General features: G+C 50.8%; 2 protein-coding genes across 5 annotated transcripts; one reads left to right on the top strand and one right to left on the bottom strand.

The window, feature by feature from the left end:
* Positions 1 to 7,368: 7,368 nt before the first annotated feature.
* LOC308672598 (putative G-protein coupled receptor 21) lies at positions 7,369 to 12,313 on the top strand (the record flags this gene model as incomplete). Its single annotated transcript, XM_081335642.1, has 3 exons — positions 7,369 to 8,227; positions 9,083 to 9,304; positions 12,240 to 12,313. 3 exons carry the CDS (start codon positions 7,369 to 7,371, stop codon positions 12,311 to 12,313), a joined length of 1,155 nt encoding a protein of 384 aa, XP_081191768.1.
* LOC308672660 (sulfotransferase 2B1-like) lies at positions 10,690 to 17,279 on the bottom strand. 4 transcript variants are annotated; one of them, XR_014027466.1, is made up of 7 exons: positions 17,105 to 17,279; positions 15,695 to 15,906; positions 15,298 to 15,424; positions 13,664 to 13,758; positions 12,636 to 12,816; positions 12,259 to 12,489; positions 10,690 to 12,007 (listed from the first exon to the last, which is right to left on the bottom strand). XR_014027466.1 is itself a non-coding variant. In XM_081335714.1 (6 exons), exons 1-6 carry the CDS (start codon positions 17,241 to 17,243, stop codon positions 12,374 to 12,376), a joined length of 870 nt encoding a protein of 289 aa, XP_081191840.1. In that variant the 5' UTR covers positions 17,244 to 17,279; the 3' UTR covers positions 12,191 to 12,373. The 4 variants fall into 4 exon arrangements, 3 of the variants coding, with proteins under 3 accessions (XP_081191840.1, XP_081191841.1, XP_081191842.1); XM_081335714.1 differs by lacking the exon at positions 10,690 to 12,007 and having other exon boundaries at positions 12,191 to 12,489; XM_081335715.1 differs by lacking the exons at positions 10,690 to 12,007; positions 17,105 to 17,279 and adding an exon at positions 16,335 to 17,073 and having other exon boundaries at positions 12,191 to 12,489; positions 15,695 to 15,996.
* Positions 17,280 to 19,506: the final 2,227 nt, after the last annotated feature.

The following is a 19,506-nucleotide window of genomic DNA, read 5'->3' as shown; positions in this document are numbered from 1 at the left end:
CGAAGTATCTCAGCCCAAAGCGAATTGCAATTGGAGCTGCAGACAGAGCTTTGCCTCCAGAATGAAGTGCCAAAGGAGGCCAAGCAGGGCACGCTGGGTCTCTGGGTCTGCTGGTCAGCTCCCCCTCCAGAGGGGCAGGAAAGCGGGCAGCAGTTAGAGGGCTGCAGGGCACGGACAGAACCCCACTTAATTGTCTCGTGTCAAAATTGTGAGAACCAGTTTGGGGTTGTGTTGAAGGCATCAGGCTAGAAACCGGGCAATCCTAGTCCTGCCTTGGGCACAAAACCAGCTGGGTGACCTCAGGCCAGTTCCTCTCTCTTAGCCCCAGGAAGGAGCCAATGGCAAACCACTTCTGCAAAATCTTGCAAAGAAAACTGCAGGGATTAATCCAAGCAGTCTCCGAGAATCAGTCATGATTGAACAGAAGGGGGAAAAATCTTACTGCAGCAAGGAATAACCAAGAGACCCACGGCACCATGGAAGGTAACGTTCCCTGCAACAACAACATTAATTCCACAAATGTTGAGTACGATCCTAAGAGGGAAATATGCACCCAGGGGTTGGGATTGTAAGCAGAGAAAGAGGCTGAGAGAGCCCCGGGGGCCACCGTTCCTTCTGCAGCCCTAGTACGAGCACCCTGGCGTTGCTATACTAATTTACACGTGTAATGTGATCAAAACTCATTATTGGGATCCTGACCATTGGTGGCGAAAAGAGCTTCTACATAAATTAAAATTCAGTGGCTTAACACGACAGCTCTCTCTGAACTTCTTTTGCTCAAGAGTAGCAGCCCTAACTGTCCTGGCAGGATGAAAAAAACCCTGCTGGTGCACTGCCACATTCAGGAGAGAAAACTAAATTAGCGGTGAGGCTGGAGGAGGAAGGGAGGGAGCTCCATCCAGGAGTTCTTGTGTGCAGCTAATCGGATGGAAAAGAGAGCTTCAAAATGTGTGCCTTAAAGATTTTGCAATCCAGTCTGTCTGTCGCTTTTGCCACCAGCGCTTATGCTTGCTCCGAGAAGCACCTTCAGCAGGGCGTCTTTCCTTCTCACGCCTAGTCTCAATGTGAGCCGTGTCAGCCAGCAAATGGTGCACAGATTTCCTTGCACGTTTCCGCTTCTGATCACAGCCACCCCGAGACGCTACCCTGGAGCTCAGCAAGAGAAGCTTCCAATGCAATCAGCAGTTCAGGGTGATTAACTGCAGCTTCCTACCCTATGTGGTGAATCAAAGGCCAAGCACGGAACGGAGACTGAATGAAAACGGAAATAAAGCACCATCAAGGCCTTTGTGTGCCATGGTAATAGAATTAAACATAAGAATGGCCGTGTGTCTGTTAGGCAGAGAAAGGAGGGTCGGGGAGCATCAGCCGAGCCACAGGGGAGCTACAACTGCAGATCTGGGTTGGTACTGCTTCAGCACCATGGACAGAAGATGTTTCTGTGGCCAAAATGTCAAATATTTATCATGGATTTCCAGGAAAACAGTCAACAAAACATGGACTTTTCTATCTTCCAGTTCTGCTCTGTAACCAGTAATTGTTTTGGGGTGTTTTTCAAAAAATTGTTAAGCTTTAATAAGCTTTAACCAGCAGGAGAGACATAACATGTTTTATTGACTTTTTGCCTGGAACCCAGCATCAATTTTTTCACAACTACTGTAATGCATGGTTATATCCTGAATTGCAGCCTTCCGAAGTCTAGGCACAAATTTGTAAAAAGTAATCACATAACACAATGCAATAATTTAATACATTCTTCCCATTCACACATACACCACTCCTACATAACATGTTTGAACACTGCAAGCCTGCCAACATGCTGGGGCATTCAGAAGCACCAGTTCCACTGTGACTGTCCCCCACCTGACACCCCCTCCCCAACAAAAGGAGCCAGGCTCTAACCATGAAGCAGCTCTATTCAACGGAGACAAAGTGATTATTTCTGACTGTCAGGATAATTGCTCAAATTGTTCTTGCAATAAATGGGGCTTTGAAGCGAGATGTATTCATGCTGACAAGGATGAAGTTTGATGGGAAAGCACCTGCTGTAGCAAACAGGCTTACATGAAGCCAGTCTGGCAAAAATGCTGGAGGCTGAGATTGCTCCGTCCTTTTTTGCGATTGTTCAGAGGCTCCTTGGCCGTCCTGCTGGCTGGCTGGCTTCCAAAAACAGGCCTGGTTCCACTGGAAGCCCATTTCCCAAAGGACTTCCCTCGTGGTCATCTTCATCTAGGAGGTCCTGGGTTCCTTGGCCCCAGCCTTGCCAGAGAAGCAGCCAGGCCAGGAAAAACGGGCTGCCCGTGAAGCAGAGACCGGAGCGAGGCCAGGTATGTCTCCCAGATGATCCCAGACCTGCTGGGCCTTCCTTCTCAGCAGCAAAGACAAGCTGAGATTCCTGTCAGCTCCAGGCAAATGAGTCCACCCACCTTTTCACTGGCTAATGTTGGGAAGGAGTCAAGAGCCGGATGTTCCTCTCACCCCAATACCCTCACCATCCATTTTGCCCCAATACTTACCTCCCCCACCCCCACCCCGATCAATCTGCCACAGATTTCTTATTTTTAGCTCCTGATTCATCTCTGTGAAAAGAGGAATAATGGATGTCACCATAGTAACTCTTGTGCCCAATAAGATTCATGCTGGAGCCCATCATCTGCTGAGGGCAGATGTTTCTTGAGGAGGAGGAACTGGAGGCCTCCTTGGGGGCTTCTGTCATGGCAGGGTGGGCCCCCCAGAGGCGGTAAAGCCCGCTCCATTCTCTGCTCTTCCACGGCTATCTGTGCCTGGCTCACTGTTGAGGGTCAGATGCTCATCCTGAGCTCCCATGTCTGAGCAGCGACCAGGGCAGCAAATGCCGATGGCCTTGGGTCTCCTTGAGGGAGCTATTCTTAAATGGAGGAAACCTTTGAGAAATGTCTGTCACTGCTACCAACATACCATATGCTGCACCTGCAATCCGATTGCCTTGGACAAAGATGACCCCCGTAACCATGTGCGTCTCTTCCCTCAGCAAATTTGTGGGAAATCAGTGCATTGCCAGGAAAATTAGGCTAACAATGAAACAAGGTTGACCTTCCTGCCCAATTTAGAGATTCCCTGGGGCTGATGACAAAGAGAATAAACTTTTAAAATATCATTAATAAATATAGAGATAGATTTTTCTCTGGTTTCAGCCATTACAAACAGTGGCCTTGTTGCTTGATTCAAATGACCCCTTGTCATTATTCTGGCCACAATTATTTACACTAGCACTGATTATATTACCTAGGTTTGGGTAATGAAACATCTGCAAGAAACATCTGCAAGAAAACATGCAACCTGAGAGAGCACCAAGGACCTACAATTATTTGTCCATTTTTATTAGTTTTTACCTAACTTTTCTTCAAGAATGAAAGTTCTTCATGCCTCTACAGAGTTGGCTTATTTCCTCTGAAAATACTCAGGCTCAAGTTTTAAAAAGAAATGAAAAGATCAATGATTTAATAACTGGAGAAGGAGGGAGCCACTTTCTCTGGTCTGTGCTGAATCGATTTGAAATTAGCTCATGAGAATCCCCCCCCCCCGAGGAATCCACCAGACTTCCTGACCACAAAGTGGTGGAGGAGAAGAACCAAACTTGCAATTTTGGAAAGTCTGCACTGCAGCAAATTGAGGCCGGCTTCCTTTCACCACAAAAAGGCCTCGGCCTGGCGTCCAGGTGCCTGTGGGCCAGCCCCGAGAGGCCAGTCCTGCAAGGTGAGGGGGGCTGATGGATTGAGTGAGGCTGGTGCCGCTCTGTTGCCCAGGAAATCGGTCACCTCAGAAAAACCATTCCTGACTTTGTGTTGTGCGGTGGATGGAAGAAGCAGGCTGTCTGTCCCAGCCAAGTTTCGAATGCATCTCCTGAGGAAGATAAATTGAGCTGAGGCTGAGAGGCCCTCCCTGCCTTTGGCAGCCACAGGACAGACAGCAGTAAAAATGGTTAGGAAATCAGACGGGACCCAAAAGGTCCTTCATCATACAGCTTCATTTAACCTCCCCTCCAGTTCATTGGGTGGACTCAGCAAACTGCCCCCCCACACACACACATATACCCCTCCCCCTCCGCTGCTGAGAGGTCCTCACTAGTAGAAATCCTGCCAGTGTGTTTGCACCAGCTGGTCGTATTAGTGGGAAGAGGGGACAGCCGATAACTCATAGCCTGCTAGGTAAGTTATCCTGCTCCCCCCTCCCCTTCCTCCCTGCTGCAGGACAAAGGGCTCCTTGGCTGGAGAGCCCTGGTCCTCTAGGTCTCCTGGGCCGGCAGTCCACCCAGTAAGAAGGTTGGCTTTGCATCTGGCCTAAATCAATCGTCAGATCAGTGCCTGCTCTTGGCCTCCCGCTTTCTTGGCTGCATTCAGAAGCCAACTTGCACCCAGGTTTGCATTACTTGCAGGCGCAAGAGCTTCCCTGAAGAAGCCGAATTTCTCCTCCAGCCGGGAAAGCACAAGAACCACTTTGGGAAGGAGGAGCCCAGCCACAGCACACGGAGGCCAGCTGCATCCAGAGCGACACAAAAGCCGGCTAATTGCAGGGAGTGATAGGGAATGATTACAGGATGCAACAGGAGATGTGCACATGCCTGTCCAGCAGTCCCCCAACTCCCCACTCCCAAGATTCTGGAAACCCTTCAATCACCATGCTTTCCTATTGTATGAACGCTGTCTGTCCAATCTTCTTTCTGGTGTGTGCAAAACACAGAGGCACCTGTGTCCATCTTCCAAAACTGAACAGGCTGGGCTGGGCCAGGTCAGTAAAGACTTGCGATGATATCACCAATGGAAGAAGGATGTGTATGTGTGTGTGTGTTTTTACTGCAGCTGGCAGAATTTGTGTGCTGGACTCCCTTTTGGTGCCCCCTGCCCAGGCACTGCTTCTCACCTTCCTGCCCTGGGAGGACCTGGTGTGGGTCTTTTACAAATCACAAGGGATTCATATGTCTGTAAACGCTTGTGCCATTGGCATGGAGAGAGAACATCATTTGCTTTAGACCGGTCAAAAACCTGACTGTGGGTCTTTGGTGCTTTCCAATCAGATGAAAGTTTTTCAACAAGAACATAAGCTGCGCCCTGCTGGATCAGACCCCTGGCCCATCTGCTCTGCTCTCACAGTGGCCAACATCTGCCCAAGGAAGCTTTCTGGTGTCCCAGAAGATGGCCTTCAGAGGGGTCCATCCCGTGCAGGCTAATAGCTGCTGATCCTCAGCACTTCCATGAATTGATCCAACTCCTTTTTGAAGCCAACCAAGCTGGTGGCCAGCAACACACTGCTGAAGCTGCTATAGCAGCAGATGGTTCCCCGTGTCCCAGATGTGAGCTACTTTCCCCTGGAGGATTCCTTCGCACTTTTGGGCTTGTTCCAAAGATGGAGACAGCAGGAGCCCCGAACCTCAACTCAGCTGCTCAGGGTGCCTCAATAACACCTTTGCTCTGCCAGGTGCAGTTCACTGTTGGTTGTCATCTATAAAGCCCTTCAGGACTCAGGACCTGGCTACCTATAAGACCATCATTTCTGGCTGACTAGAAGATTTGGATAAGTTGGTACACTCCCGGTTCCAGCTGTGAAATGCAATCATCTTGGGGACCTTGGGGACCTGCTGCCTCGGTGGCTGTAGAATTCATTCCTCCAAGACCTGCATAGTCTTGACCTGTTGGACTTCTATACAGCCACAGAGATCTGCCTTTTTGCCAGGCTGGGTCAGGTGTTGTGCGCATCTCCTTGTTGGCATTTGCTGGAGAAGATGTTTGTGTTAGTCACCCTCTGCAATGTGTGCCATGTACTGTTTCGTTGTTATTAATCCTATTGTAAAATCACTTTGGGATTAAGGCCTTGTACAAGTAAAGACAGAGACAGAGACAGAGATGATTGGATACGTAGACAAAGAGATCCGCACCAGACTCGGATGCAGTTCCAGAGCTGATATGCAGAAAATGCAGCCTCTGCGTGCATGAACATCTCTCCTCAGTTGGGAACAGTTGTTGGCCTGAGGGCGGAGCCTTTTTATGGAGCCACTCCTCCTCCTTTGGCCCCACATCCCTACCTGAGATCCCCCTGCCCCATGCCACGCCCCCAGGGACAGCATGAGTGAGGGAGCCCTTCTGCAAGCCCAAATTGACTGAGATGGGGCTGAACTGAACCCCCCACCTGTCCCCCAAACAGAGAGGCCCTGAGCCTCTTCTTCTCCTATGTAACATGCACATGTTTAATTCAGTCACAGGGATGAAACTATGTACAGTATATTTGCTGACAACCCCCCGCCCTTCAACTGCCCAGAAATTCCCCCAGAAGACGGGCAGGGGGAGACAGCCCCCATTTGCACTACAACATTTTACTGTGCACCACCCAACTGCAAGGTCCCCTAAATGGGACTCTGCTGCCCCCATGTGGCAGCTGGCAAGGTGGCAAAGGAGCCTTCATCTGGCCATCCTTGCAACTGCCCAAGGTGGGAGGGAGGCAGTCGGAAAAAGATTTGCAAATTGCTCTGCAGCAGAAGAATATTCCGTGTGCAGGTGTCATTTCCAGAGACAAAGAATTGGCCCAACTTTCAAACGTTGGGTGCAGTAGTAGCATCATCTCTGCCTGAACTTTTGTGACCATTAGGAAGTTTTAAAAACAGAGGCTCTAATTCTGCCAATACTCCTGGCAAATGAGCATTAAAAACACAGCAAAAAGGGAAACTTTAATGGGAAAAGGCAGTGGGTAGTGTAGCCTAGAAAGTGGTCCTATATGCATTTGGAGAGGAAAGTCAAATGTTCACATATCTGTCCTAATAAGAGCCCAAAACTCTGGGTTTTCTCATCACTGGTGAAACTCCAGGAAAACATCTGCTCCTCCTCTCCCCAGTCCTTCAAGGCTGTTGGACTACAATACCCTTAACCCACTGTCAGCAGCGCCAACACACCTGGAAACAACAGGCTGGGCTGCTCACCTGGAGGTGTTAAAGAGTCAAGGCTGGGAATGGAGCTCAGGTGCGGTGCTTGGCTTCCCTCTCCTTCCGGGAGCTGGTTGGCCGAGGAGCAGCCTGAGGAATCGCGGAAGCCAGGCCATATAAGGCGCTGCTTCCCAGAGGCCAGAACTCTTCCCTGGACAGCTGGCCTGTGCAGCTGCAACAGGGCCCTCATCATGGCCTCGGGCAGCCCCTTGGGCGCCATCTTGCTGCTGCTCCTGGCTTTTACTCTCCGAGAGACCTGGGCAGAGGCCACGACTCCTTTGGCCGAAGGGCCCCGGCTGCCAGGCCCTGGCCCGGAGAGGTTTCGGGGTGCACAGGGAAGGGACAAAGGCAGGGGAGGGGGGGCCATCCTGAGAGGGGAGGGAGGCTCCCATATCGGCAAGGGGACAGGGCTGACAACGATGCAGGACCCCCAGGACAAGACCAAGGCAGCCTGGCTGCACTCCCCATGCCTGCTTGACCCTTGTGGCCGGCCACCATATTGCCAGACCTGGCTGGTGAAAGTGACCCTCCTGGGGGTCCTGGGGCTCCTGGTCATGGGGGGCAATGGGCTGGCTATTGCGGTGCTGGCCTCCACGGTGTCCGGCTGGAGCCACAGCAGCCGCTTCATGCTGCTCTCGCTGGCTGCCTCGGATGCTGCCCTGGCTGTGCTGGTGGTGCCCCTCAACCTATACCGGAGCCTGACGCTGGGGCCAGCGGCCACCCAGGATGCTGCGGGAGAAGAGGCTGCCTCCTGCCGGGTGGTGGCCTTCATCAACTCCAGCCTCTTCGGGGCCTCCCTCTACTCCCTGGCCGGGGTCTCCCTGGAGCGCTACATGGCCGTCTTCTTCCCTCTCCACTATGGCCGCCTCCTGAGCCCCAGACGGGTGCTTTTGCTCATCTTGGCTGCCTGGCTCCTGCCTGCCCTCCTCCTGGTGCCGCTGGCCATCCCCTCCCCTGTGGCCGTGCTCCAGGTTCGCTTTTCTGCTGCCGCCCTGCTGTGCGAGCCGGACTACGGCTCCAACCCGCTCTACTCCCTCTGGATCGCCGGCACCATCTTCTGCCCGGCTGCTGCCACCATCGCCTTCACGAACGTGCGCCTCTGGCTGGTGGCCCGCTCGCAGCGCCTGCGTGGAAAGGACCCGGGCTTGCTGGGGAAGGCAGGGCGGTCCAAGAGGCCTCGGATGCTCCAGCTGGATGCTGCTGCCCGAGTGTTGCTCCCAGTTGTGTTTGCCTTCTTTGTCTGCTGGGCCCCTTGCATTGGCACCCTCGTGTACAACTGTAAGTGCCCCAGAGCAAGTGGGTGGCACAGCAAGCCTCCCTCCCCCCCCTGGCAAAGGTGCAGAGGCCTTTATGCCACCCAAGAGGGCTTCTTTTCACCCAGGCAGTTGCATTAATCACCTCTTCTGTGGTCAAGAAAAACAGCCTGTAATATGGGGTGGGGCAGTGGAGGGCAGGGAACTGGGTGGGGGGGAGCCCTCTGGGATTGGCTCTCAATACCCCAAAAGAGATTGACAGTTGTGATGTGCAATTATGTTGTAATCAGCCTCCCCAGGGCATTGCCCGCCAGATACTTGTCCCTCTGCAGTTCCGATGATCTCTCCCCGCACAAAGGTGGTTGCGCCTTTGGAAACAACAGCTGGCCAAAGGCTGATGCACAATTTGCGTATGCCAAGGAGATGAAGCCTGGCCTTTTAGATGCAAGGCTGGGAGCGGCTGAGTCAGTCCTCGGAGTGGAGATGCCGCCTTCTGCCCTCTGAGGGAGCTCGGAGGATAAGGGAGGGTGGAGATTGTCTTCCAAAGAGGAGGCAAGAGGCTGCATTCAGCTTCCAATTCTTTGATTCATGAGCTCATAATTTTTTGAAAGAAATCTATTTTGTTTAAACATGCTGCTCCCCATGGAGCGAGCCATCCTTGAGGTTTGCTATGAGTCCCATAATCCTGAAACATTTCCTGAGAATTCTGGTTGTTGTACAGTACCTGGAAGGAATCGGCCTGATATATCAATGATGAAGCCTGGGACTCACTAAGGTGGGATGAAGGAGCCAAGATGCCCGGATAAAATACAGACACCCTGCAGAAACTTACTCACACCCATCTCTCTCTCTCTCTCCCTCTCTCTCTCTCTCTTCCCAGCAATCACCCAGGAAAGAGTCCCCGGCTGGCTGGAATTTGTTGCTTTGTGGCTCCCCATTGGCAGTGGCTTCCTCAACTGCTTTGTCTACTTCTGGGTCAACAGGAACTTCCGGCACAAAGTCCAGAAGGTTGGACAAAAGCTCTGTTTGCCCTGCTGTCTAACTGAGCAGGACCTGCGGCCGCAGCACCTCCCCAGTGTCTCAGCTAACGTGAGGATGGATTGTGAGCCCCCCAGCCTTTCCCCAGATGGTTTCCTTGGTGGGTCTCATTCCAGCAGTGGCCTCCCTCTTCCCTGGCATGGCTAGTCGCCTGCAGGAATCCAATCTGGTCTTCCTCCACTGTGGGGGTTCGTAGCTCTGGAAGGAGCCTCCTGTCCGCTGCCTCTGAGCAACGGAAGAATATTTGTCACCTGGAAGATGTCAGACCCTTGAAGATAATTCAGGAAATGGATCTATTAAGTCAGCTGGACTGAAAAGGTGACCGCTTGGTCAGCTGGGGCGGGAATATTGCGGCTCCCGCCCCGGCTGGCCTAACTTTCCAGGCAGGCTTCTCCAGGACCATCCTAGGACTTAGTTCAGTGATGGGTGATGGAGAAGCATCTGCCTGAAGAAGGTGGTTTCTTTACCAGGCCTCCTCAGGTGGGGAATGTGAGAAACCAACCTCTGGGGATGATCTTGGAGCATCAGAATAGAGCTCTGGGGTCAGCAGTTCTCACATCCTGCCTTTTACCCTCTGCCTTCCCTTGAATGACCCATTTGTTTGGCAATCCCATGAAAAGGAAACCAGGGCCATGATTTGTAAGACAACCTCACTCGCTTTTAATTCCCTTGTTTTAGTGGCTGGACTTGGCTGTTCACTAGAGATTTAAGAGAAGGTTTTAGCTGGATCCATGTTCTCAGCCGCAACAGCTGAACTGACAGGTCCATCAACTGGGGGGCGGGGAGGAAAAACAGGCTTCCTCTGTCGGGCATCTACGGTAGAAACAGGCTTCTGTGTCTTTTGCTGGTCAACATTATGTTACGCTAATCAGTTTCCTCAAAGAAAAAAGAAGTTACGAACGTGATTTGACCTCCTAGGTGGCATTTTAGGAATCCTCCCTCACTGGGTCCTCCTCATATCTTGGGAAATCAGCTGGAACAGGTCACGAGACCTTGAGCCTCTTCAGTTTGTGGCCAATCACTGGCTGCCTGGTGGACCGGCAGCTTTCCCACCCCATCCCACTTTCCTAGCCCTTCCTTCGCCTCAGCCTCTTCCCTCTTCCCCCGCCCTCCCTCTTCGCTTTCCTTCATTTTTATACAATAAGCTTTTAATGACTCAGGCTGAGAGCAAGAGAACTGGTTGGGACAGATCAAAGTCTAGTCTTTGTTTTTCCTGCCCCCAATTTAAGAGTAATGGTTCATTTTGCATGCTGGGATGCAATAAAATGCAGCATGAGCGTCCTGGGGCATGGTCAGAAAAGTCAAGACGGTGGACGGGACGTGGCAGTGACTGAAGCTCCGCCCATTTTGATGGGCACCACAATAGAGGCAGCTTTGATTGTCTTGAATTGTGGGCCTTGCTCTGCAAACGCCTTGGAAATGCAGTCAGGGCCACTCGGGTTAGACCAGGAATTCTGCCCTGAGAATGAATTCGCAGTCAGCAATCACCAAAGCAACAGCTTCCCTTGGCTTGGGGTGCCACTGCCTCCCTCCCCCGCTGGCATCTCCCTCTTGCTAGGCAGGGCGGGAGGGAGGGATCCACCCGACATAATACGGGACCCTGGGGTGAAAAGGCTGGGCCCAGATTTCAGCAGGGTTTCCATGGAGAAGCGACGGTTTCAGGCTGGCATGTACGAACCTTGTATTTTTTATTCTGTGCAGTTTGTCTCTCCCCCACCAATCCCATCTTCCCTTTGGGCGTCTTTCCCAGCCTTGATGATTATGTGCAGAATTTCTGAGAAATATATTTTATCATCATCCAACTCTGCTGCTACTGCTTTTTTTGCTATTTTTTTTTAAAGACTGTGGTTTGAAATATTTTGTGAACACCCTTTTTGTCTTCCCTTTATCGAATTATTTACTGTAGTTTCTTGGATAAAACATATTAAAGATGACATTTACATGTATTAAATAAAATAAAGGTGTTTTGGATTTAATATTTTTTCCTCTTGCAGTGGGTTCCTTGGATGATGGAAACCCTGGGGAGGGGGCAGAAGGGGTGCTATTAACCAACAGGTTGAGTTACCTGGAGGAAGTTGCCACTGAGGATTTTGTTCCTCAGCCAGGACAATATCCTGACGGACAGAAGGGGAGGGAAATACTCTCACCGCAATATTTCAGCAATATTTCTTACTAATCAAAGAGATGAAACCTTGCTCTCTTCCACACATCTGACTTATCCGCAGTGCTGGACAAGAAAAGTTACTTTCCGCCCATGTGCAGGAGTCCCAAGGTACAACCCTGATGGCCATGACAGTTGCAGGATGTCCTTTCCCCAGCCTGATGCTCTCTTGCAAACACATTCAACTGGAGTTCCCACCAGCCGGAGGACAGGAGAGAGGGAATCCGCTCTTCAGCACATCTGGAGGACGGTCCAGAGGCCAGGACTTGACTTGAGTGTCTCCTGTTAGCATCCTTAGCATCTCCGTGATGATTGTGCTACAGAATTGCAGATTTGCCTGTTCTTCTCACGCTGGACAATGTCCTGCTGTTTACTGGGGACAATGGCTCTTTCTTACGCTACACTTCGGCCAGTTCATCTGCAGAAGAGGAAAGGGCAGAGGTGCAGCTGGAAAGGCAGCTGCCGGAGGATGTCTGTGCAGCTGTGCTCTCTCCAGATCACTGAAAGCCCTTTCAGACTCCACCAAAAGTCCTCCTGATCACCCTCTGCTTGCCAGGACGGGAGGAGAGGAAGCCTCTCCAAGCAGGGGTGTGAACCCTGGGGACACTGCAAATAAGTCAGAATAAAGAAAGAAGATTGCCAGCAACTGGTGTGACTCTAACAAGCCCTTAACTGTAAACATAAAAAACCCCTTGCATTTAGCCCTCTGTCCACCCTTCTTAAAAAGAAATTATTTGGTCCCCTCCTTTGAGTGACTGGCTTGTTTCCATCTGTTTTGTAGTCATCCAATTTGCTATCATGCCGCTTTTAATGACTGTGTAAGAATTCTCTCTCACAGCCCCAGACTGGTATGACACCTTGCTGGGCGACTTCCCAGTGGAAGATAGTCCCACTCTTGAGCTGCCTTCCTGAGACAAGCTGGTCCTGGGTGGCCACTTGCAAAGGCCAGCCCAGGTCTTGGAGCAGCTGCTGTCAGAGCATGTCCCACTGGAGGGGCCAGGGGCGGCCTCCCATTTCCTCCTGGTATTTCTCATTGAAGAGAGCACTCTGCTTGGCGGAGAAGTGGTTCCTCCAGTCACCAACAATACCTAGAAGGGCAGAAGGAAGATCTTGCTGAATCCGCAGCAGAGACGGTGCTCATCCAGCAAAGGAAGCGAAAGGACGAGGTGAACCTGGGAAGGGCAGCACTGCGACAGCTCTCACCAGCCTCCCCACCCATGTGGCCTCTGCTGACCTTTCCTCATGAACTGGCTTTTCTGAAGATCCATGATCTCAGGAGGAACCAGTTTGCCATTCACCATGATGTTTTCTTTCATGACAGCAAAGCTGCAGTGCTCCAGTATGCAGTCAACCTGATCTGGCTCAACTGGGTGGTCCAGGAAGGCGCTCAGCTGTGCCACACAGTGTTTAAGGTCCTAGGAGGAGAGGGGGAGGGGGGAGGGGGAGGAGAAGTGATGAAAAAAGCAGGTCCTACAGAGAAGGAGCCGTGGGACCCAACCTGAAGGGAGCCCATCCTTTGACTCCTGCTTCAACTCCAAGAAGGGGTCACCTGCCTGCCATGGCCCAAGGCAAGAGATCCACTGCTGATCCCTGTGGCAGAAAAGGAGCCGTGGGCTGGGAATGATGGGAATTGTGTTCTACCACGTCGGGAGAGGATATTCTGTCACCATTTTAGAGCCTCAAAGGACAAAATGTGACCTTCTGGATATCAGCCAGCAATTCTCATGATATTCACAGCTGATCGGGCTAGCTAGGAACTGGGCATCTAGGAGCATTGCAAGGGCCAATCTTGCACTTTGCTGCTTGCATATCAGAAAAGGTAAAAAGTATCTACCTGCATATGGATCTTAGCTTCCAAACCCCTCACCCCCTCAAAAAAATCGCCTATCTGAACCTTGAGCCATTTGCTTTCCCTCTCCATGCAAGGCTAAGCCCAGAGGAGACCTGTTTAGCTCACGTCTCCGTTTCCCAGCCTGTTTCCAGATCTCTCTCTCTTTTCTGTCCTCCCCCCCCCCCATGCCTGGAGCTGTCCTGGCTGTCCTGGAGAGATGGAAGGGGAGAGAAGTCTGGGGAGGGGGGTCCTTCCTTCAGCACTTGACTCTCCATCCTCACAACCCAGCCTGGACCTGGCTCTCCACCTTCGTTCCCATTCACACAACCCTCTTCCTGTCAACAAGACCGGCATTTGAAACCACCATCCTGTTTCGAAGTAAGCTGGCCTCCTTCCCTGCCACGGCTGGTGCCGTCTGTGGGCAAACTCACTTGATGGAGCTCCTCGTAGGTGATGCAGAACAGGCCCAGCTCTTCTTGGCAGCTGAGCCAGCCCTTCACGTGCTCAAACCAGGAACCATAGTGCACTGTCTCAAAGCAGGGAGAAGACCAAGGTCAGAGAGGGAAAGAAGCCACTTTGCCTCCTGGCAACTAACGAGGAGCCACATCCTTTGCTGGCATCTCAGCCTCCTGGCTGTCCCTTAAATTTCGCTTATGATTCATCTGAAGAAAATTAGTCACAAAATGTTCCAAAGAGCCTCTGCTTTGAGCCAGTCTCTCTCCCAGCCTGAGGCTGAAAGCAGGCAGGACTCGACAGACTGGCTGGGTGGGTGGGAGAAGGACCCTCGGCAGAGTCTAGCAGCCACTCCCTGACCCTACCGGGCCCCCCAGGTGTGTTTTGATGTCTGCCCTGCTAGGCAAGAAGTCCCCATATGGAGGAATTGCCCCTTCTCCCCCCTAGAAAAGTGCCATCACTACCACGGTGTGCTTTCAAGAGCAGTTCCTCCTTCACCGGCCAGCTCGGTCTTCAGTCTGATCACCAGATCCCTGCTCTGGGTCTTGGCTAGCTGTTAAACTGTGCTGGAATTAAGGCTGAGATGGGATGGAAGGGGAGATGAGCCCAGCAGCCCTTGAAGCATCTTCTGGGAACTCCTCCACTACCCTAAAGGGTGGGGTCTGACACAGGAATTCCTCAGGAGAAATATATTTTGCCTCCGAGAAAGCCTTGGTGTGCATTCAGGAGCAGAAATGTTTTTAGTTCAGCTCCAGCTATGCGTGACAACAGTTACTTTGTAAAACTGCTGAAGAATAGAAAAGGGACCCTCTCAATTATTTTAAGGAAAATCCATCCACTTAAGGATGAAAGCAAACACGTCGATGCATCCTGATACAATGGAACACATTCACCATCTCCAGACTGCCTGGCAAAACCGTCGCCCACCTAATGCCCTCTGAATGCACCGAACTGCAGTCCCCAGAATTCCCAGCCGCACGAGCAGAGCCATTCTCTACCACATTTGGAGACCATCGGACTTGGGGAGGCTCCCAGCCGCCTTCGGGAACTTCTGCCTCCACTTACGAAGCCTCTGGGACTAATTGAAAACAGCCATGACCAAAGCAGCTGCAGTGCTTTAAGCCAGTGGTCGCCAAACTGGGCGGCTCTAAAACTGGTGGACTTCAACTGCCAGCTATGCTGGCTGAGGAATTCTGGGAGTTGAAGTCCACCAGTCTTAGAGTTGCCAAGTTTGGAGACCCGTGCTTTAGGCTAAAACATCAACCTTAACTTGTTGAAACAAATGCACAACCTCAACAGCCCCCAAATTTGCAGTTACAGTACAAAATGAAAGCAGACTACGAGAACTATACAGAGCGCCGAATGCCCACAATGGAGCTTGCAGTGAAACTGGAGACCAGCGGCTTAAACAACCACCCAGTTCTACCACTTCCTCAGCTGAACTTTGCAACTGCTTTTTAGGCATAATGATATAAACCACCCCGTGTTGGCAAGCAGACATATATATTTACTTAAAAATATAAATCATGATGGCACTGAACCGAATGGCTGTGGTCTTAGGGGGCATGTTGGGGAAAAACAAACGGAAGATGCTGTGAGCTCTCCCACATACCGGTACCAGCCATGAAATCGTGAAGGAAGTCTTCAAAGGAGGTTGGATCAGGGAAGAACTTGGCCATTCTATGAAAATGGTAGTAGGACACAGCAACATCTTTTGGATTCCTGACCACATAGATCACCTGCAGCAGCAAAGAATGGACAAGCTGATCACACACACCCCCTTAGGACTTCCTGTTTTGACCAACTGCCATCCCAACCTTGGGTCTCGCTGCAGTTTCCTTGAATAGATTCACAGGAGACATCATGGCTGCACTCACAACATGCCAAGCTGAATATGCCACATTACGTCCCTCTGAAATCTCTCGGGGGGGGGGGAGGATAGCTTCATCTGAAGGTTTTGCCATCATCCTAGTGAATGCTGGCTCTGAAATGAAGCCATGGAGACGCACCTTGGGCTTAGCTTTCTTCAGGGTAGGTGCTAGCACCGACCGGGGCAGGTGGGTGGTGAGGAGACGTGGAGAAGACCCAACGTGCTGAAGGTGCTCTTGGAAATAGATATGCTCCAACCAGGGAGCCCGAGCCCAGTTGGGGAGAGTCTTTACGGGCTCGAGGTTGCCATTGCTGTAGATCAAGGTCAAGATTTCTTGCATCCACGTGGTGCCTGGAGGGCAGGAGGAGAGGATTGGCGTGGTCACGATGACCTTTGGAACTGTAGGCTTTTTGACTGCAAGAACGTATCACAGAGGTTCTCCTTGGGGAAAAAGACCATTTGCTCAGAAAAGAAAGTGGTGGGGCACCTGCATCCACTCATTCAGAGAACGGGAGCAGAAATGAGCCCTTGGTGTTCAATGGACAGGTGACTGAGCATCTCCACCCTGGTGACCTGTCACTGGGGCGAGGGTGCACCCCAACATTTCCCCAAGCCCACTCTGCCATAAGCAAAGCAATTGGGGGGGGGGAGATTCTTTTCCCTGGCAGCTCTACCAACCTTTCAGCTACCTGCAGGAAAGCACACATTTAATTGTCTGATTTACTGATAGTCCATTAAACATAAACAATTGATAGAAATGCATGCAGATTAGAGCTCACCTCTTGGGCAGAACCAGTTGTGCCAGCATATTTGTCCCCTGGCTCAAGGACTGGAAGAAAGCAAATGTATGCAACCACGAAAAGATGCAGAACTAGCAGAGATAGCAAAATTAACTTGCTTGATTAGAGAAAGATCAACGCTGATTAGTGACGGCAAACCCCTGATGGACCCTTTGCTGACAAAAGAGCCGCCTGTCAACAAGACTGGAAATTGCTTCTCTGTCATCTTTCTTTTTCTATTTTCTTTTTTCCCTGTTTATTATTTTTCTTTATTTTCTTCTCTGGTTATTACTTTGTCAAAAGTTTCTAATAAAACTCATGAAAGAAAAACCATTGTAACTAGAATGCCTTGGTTTAAAGGTGCTTTGTCTCAGCTGCAGCCTTTCAGTTATTTTAAGAGAGGTTTGTGTTTCCTCCTCGGAGCAACAACAAAGACAACGGCTTCTGCAGAGAGGGGGAGAGGAGGGAAGCAGTTTTTTTAATGAATGAGACATTCCATGCCCCTCCCAAGAGAAAAGGGCTCTTCAGACATAGGGGGGGGATAAGAGCCCACCTGAAGAGGCCTGGAGCAGAAGGAGCCGTCCAGCCAGCTTCAAAAGGCTTCAAATATCTTTAGAAGAGGCTCCCTTTTGTACTCTGAGTAAACACACTTAGCTACCTAATCTCACAACCAGATTTGGCTTTGCAGAGAGTTTGGCTGGCAAAAAAATGAACTTTCCTGCTGGACAGGTTGTCCTCCTCTCCTAGCACGGGCCCACCACATTCTTTACCTGATTTGGGGTAAGTGGCGAGGAGGACATCCGAGTGCTGGAACTCAAAGTTGCTGGCAAAGCAGAGAGAGCTCTGGGTGTGGAGGTGTCCCGGCAGGCGTATGTTGGCAAAGACCTCGGTCACATCCAGGCGAGCCATCGCAGCGCTGGCAGCAGCCGGGAGGCCTCTCTGCTCTCCTGCAGCCAAAGGGCCGTCCTCCCTGCCTGCTCAGCCCAGCGGTGGGAGGGAGGTCTCCTCCCCAAACCTAAACACACATGGGCCAAAACCCTCATTTCTGAAGGCGGGATTATTATGAGCAACAGCTGCAGGCTGATCCAACAGGGCAGCGTTCTTCGTCTCTGAAACAGCACAGATTCTTCCGTAGTAATGGAAATAAAATCAGAATAAGTTAATCAATAGTTTCGTATGGTAACTCTGGTTGGGTCTTTCCAACTGTTCTTGACCGTTCAGCCAAACTGGATGTTTTGCAATATGCTGTCCTCCTGTTTTCAGGGCTGATTGTTTTATTTCAAATCCTTTTTTAAAAAACAAAATCTAAATGGTAGGACAAAGAACAGACTATTCACGGAGATGCCAGTAATTTGACAAAGCAACTATGCACATCTGGTCTGTTTTTCTGAATATGCATACAAGTAGCAAATAACCTTAATTTTAAAAATAAATCATTTGAAGTGTGCCCAGCACTATTGGCTTATGAGCAGAGAAACTGGGCCAGAAAGAAAAAAGAGAGTTGCACAAAGGGGGAGGGAAAAAACACAACACAATGGTGCAATGTGTGTGGGGGGGAAGCTTCCTGTGGGTTGCTGGTATCTGGTTCTCTTGGTTTTCTGAGCAGCTTTGCTCTTGATGCAAGAAAGGAAAAACCTTGATTGGTTTGTTAGGGTAGTTGACCTGTTTAAGAAGTTGTTAGGAACATATAAAGAGAGAGGGATTCGTTGAACATGTCTGACTGTGTGCAAGGTAACTTAAAAAGCACAGCAGATGAGGAGAATGTAATATTGTTGTCTTTTATTCTAATATTGAAGCCAGCCCTTCAGGAACTCTGCACACCCCCAAAGGCAAACCTGTGTCTTCTTAATGCCCAGATTAGCCCTCAACAGCAAGGCACACATTTATGCAGCCATATGTTCAACTTCAGTGCTTGGTGCCCCCCTCCCCCCCCTCTCTCCAGAGCTTTCCCAGCTTTCCCAGCTGCACAAATAAAGTGGGGAGGCAGGAAAAAAATGTCCTAAAGTAAGCCCAGGCCTCCTTCCTCTCAAGGTGAGGTCCTTTTAAGCAGTTCTCACAAAGCACATCCCCTCTCAGGGTGGGTTTTTGCATGGGAATAAAATTAAAAGCAAACAAAGTCGTAACCTATTAGGTCATTAGTCAAAGTTAGATGGACATACTGCCCCGTTCTCACCTAAAATTTAACAGGAGCTTAGAAAGCACTTACAATTAACTTGGTCCCCGCTTATCTCTTTCCTAAGCCTCTTGTCTGTTGGCTTCTAATTAACTTGCTCGGTAACAGGCAGAATTAATCAGTGAACCCTCATGGCTGCCTCTACGCCCTCAGATTCCAGCTACACCTGGAACTGAATCAGCATCCCCTTCCCATGTAGGCTATTATGGATCACCTGCTCATAACTCCACGCTACGTGGCCTCTCGGTGCTCTCACCCTCACCCCAATTAGCTTCGCTGAGTTGCCGAATCAAATCTGGGGAATGGCAGGGCTGAAGTTCAGCTGAGTGAGCTTCTCATCTGAGTGAGGCCCTCATGCCCACTGCTGCAGGCTCACCCGCCAAAGAGGCAGAATCTCCTTCGGGCATTGGGGGACTCACTCTTCCAAGGCTTTCAGAAGAAATGCACCTCAGACTTGGCATCTCCCTGAGTTTGAACAGCTGCAATTTCTCCACGTGTGACTGGCAACCTTGGCATGCCCAGGGGGAGCTCTGTAGATCTGGCGATGTCACGCACCGTGGCCAACCCTGAACCAAGGGACTGTCCTTTTCCCCTGGCTGATTGGATAAAAGCAGAGCTGAACCTAGAGATGCCCCCCCAACCGCAAATCTCATGTTCCAGAAGAGAGGCCCAGTCTCTGCACAAGACTGGTTTTCACCCAGGATCTGCTGCTCCTTCGCTTTCAAGTTCTTTCAGAGAAGAAAGTGACCCAGTGAGGACTGGTCTGTTTCCATCATAAATGAACAGCTGCTTTTAATGTTTAGCTTGAAAAGAGGGGCTCCCGGAAGAACCACCTCACCCACTTTGTCCCCACCCAGATGCTGCCTTGTTCACCAATGGATCACTTCTAAGGAGGGATCCTCAGGGGCTTGGAATCCAACTGAAGCTGGAGGAGAGAGTTCTTGGCCAGGAGGGGCTGCTCTGCACTGCCGGGCAGGTCTTTTCCCTGCGGTTACAGAG

Source organism: Vipera berus, assembly GCF_964194415.1.
Source record: "Vipera berus genome assembly, chromosome: 10".
Classification (NCBI taxonomy): Eukaryota; Metazoa; Chordata; class Lepidosauria; order Squamata; family Viperidae; genus Vipera; species Vipera berus.
Note: the sequence above shows the minus strand (reverse complement) of the source record. Positions and strands in the feature narration are given on the sequence as shown.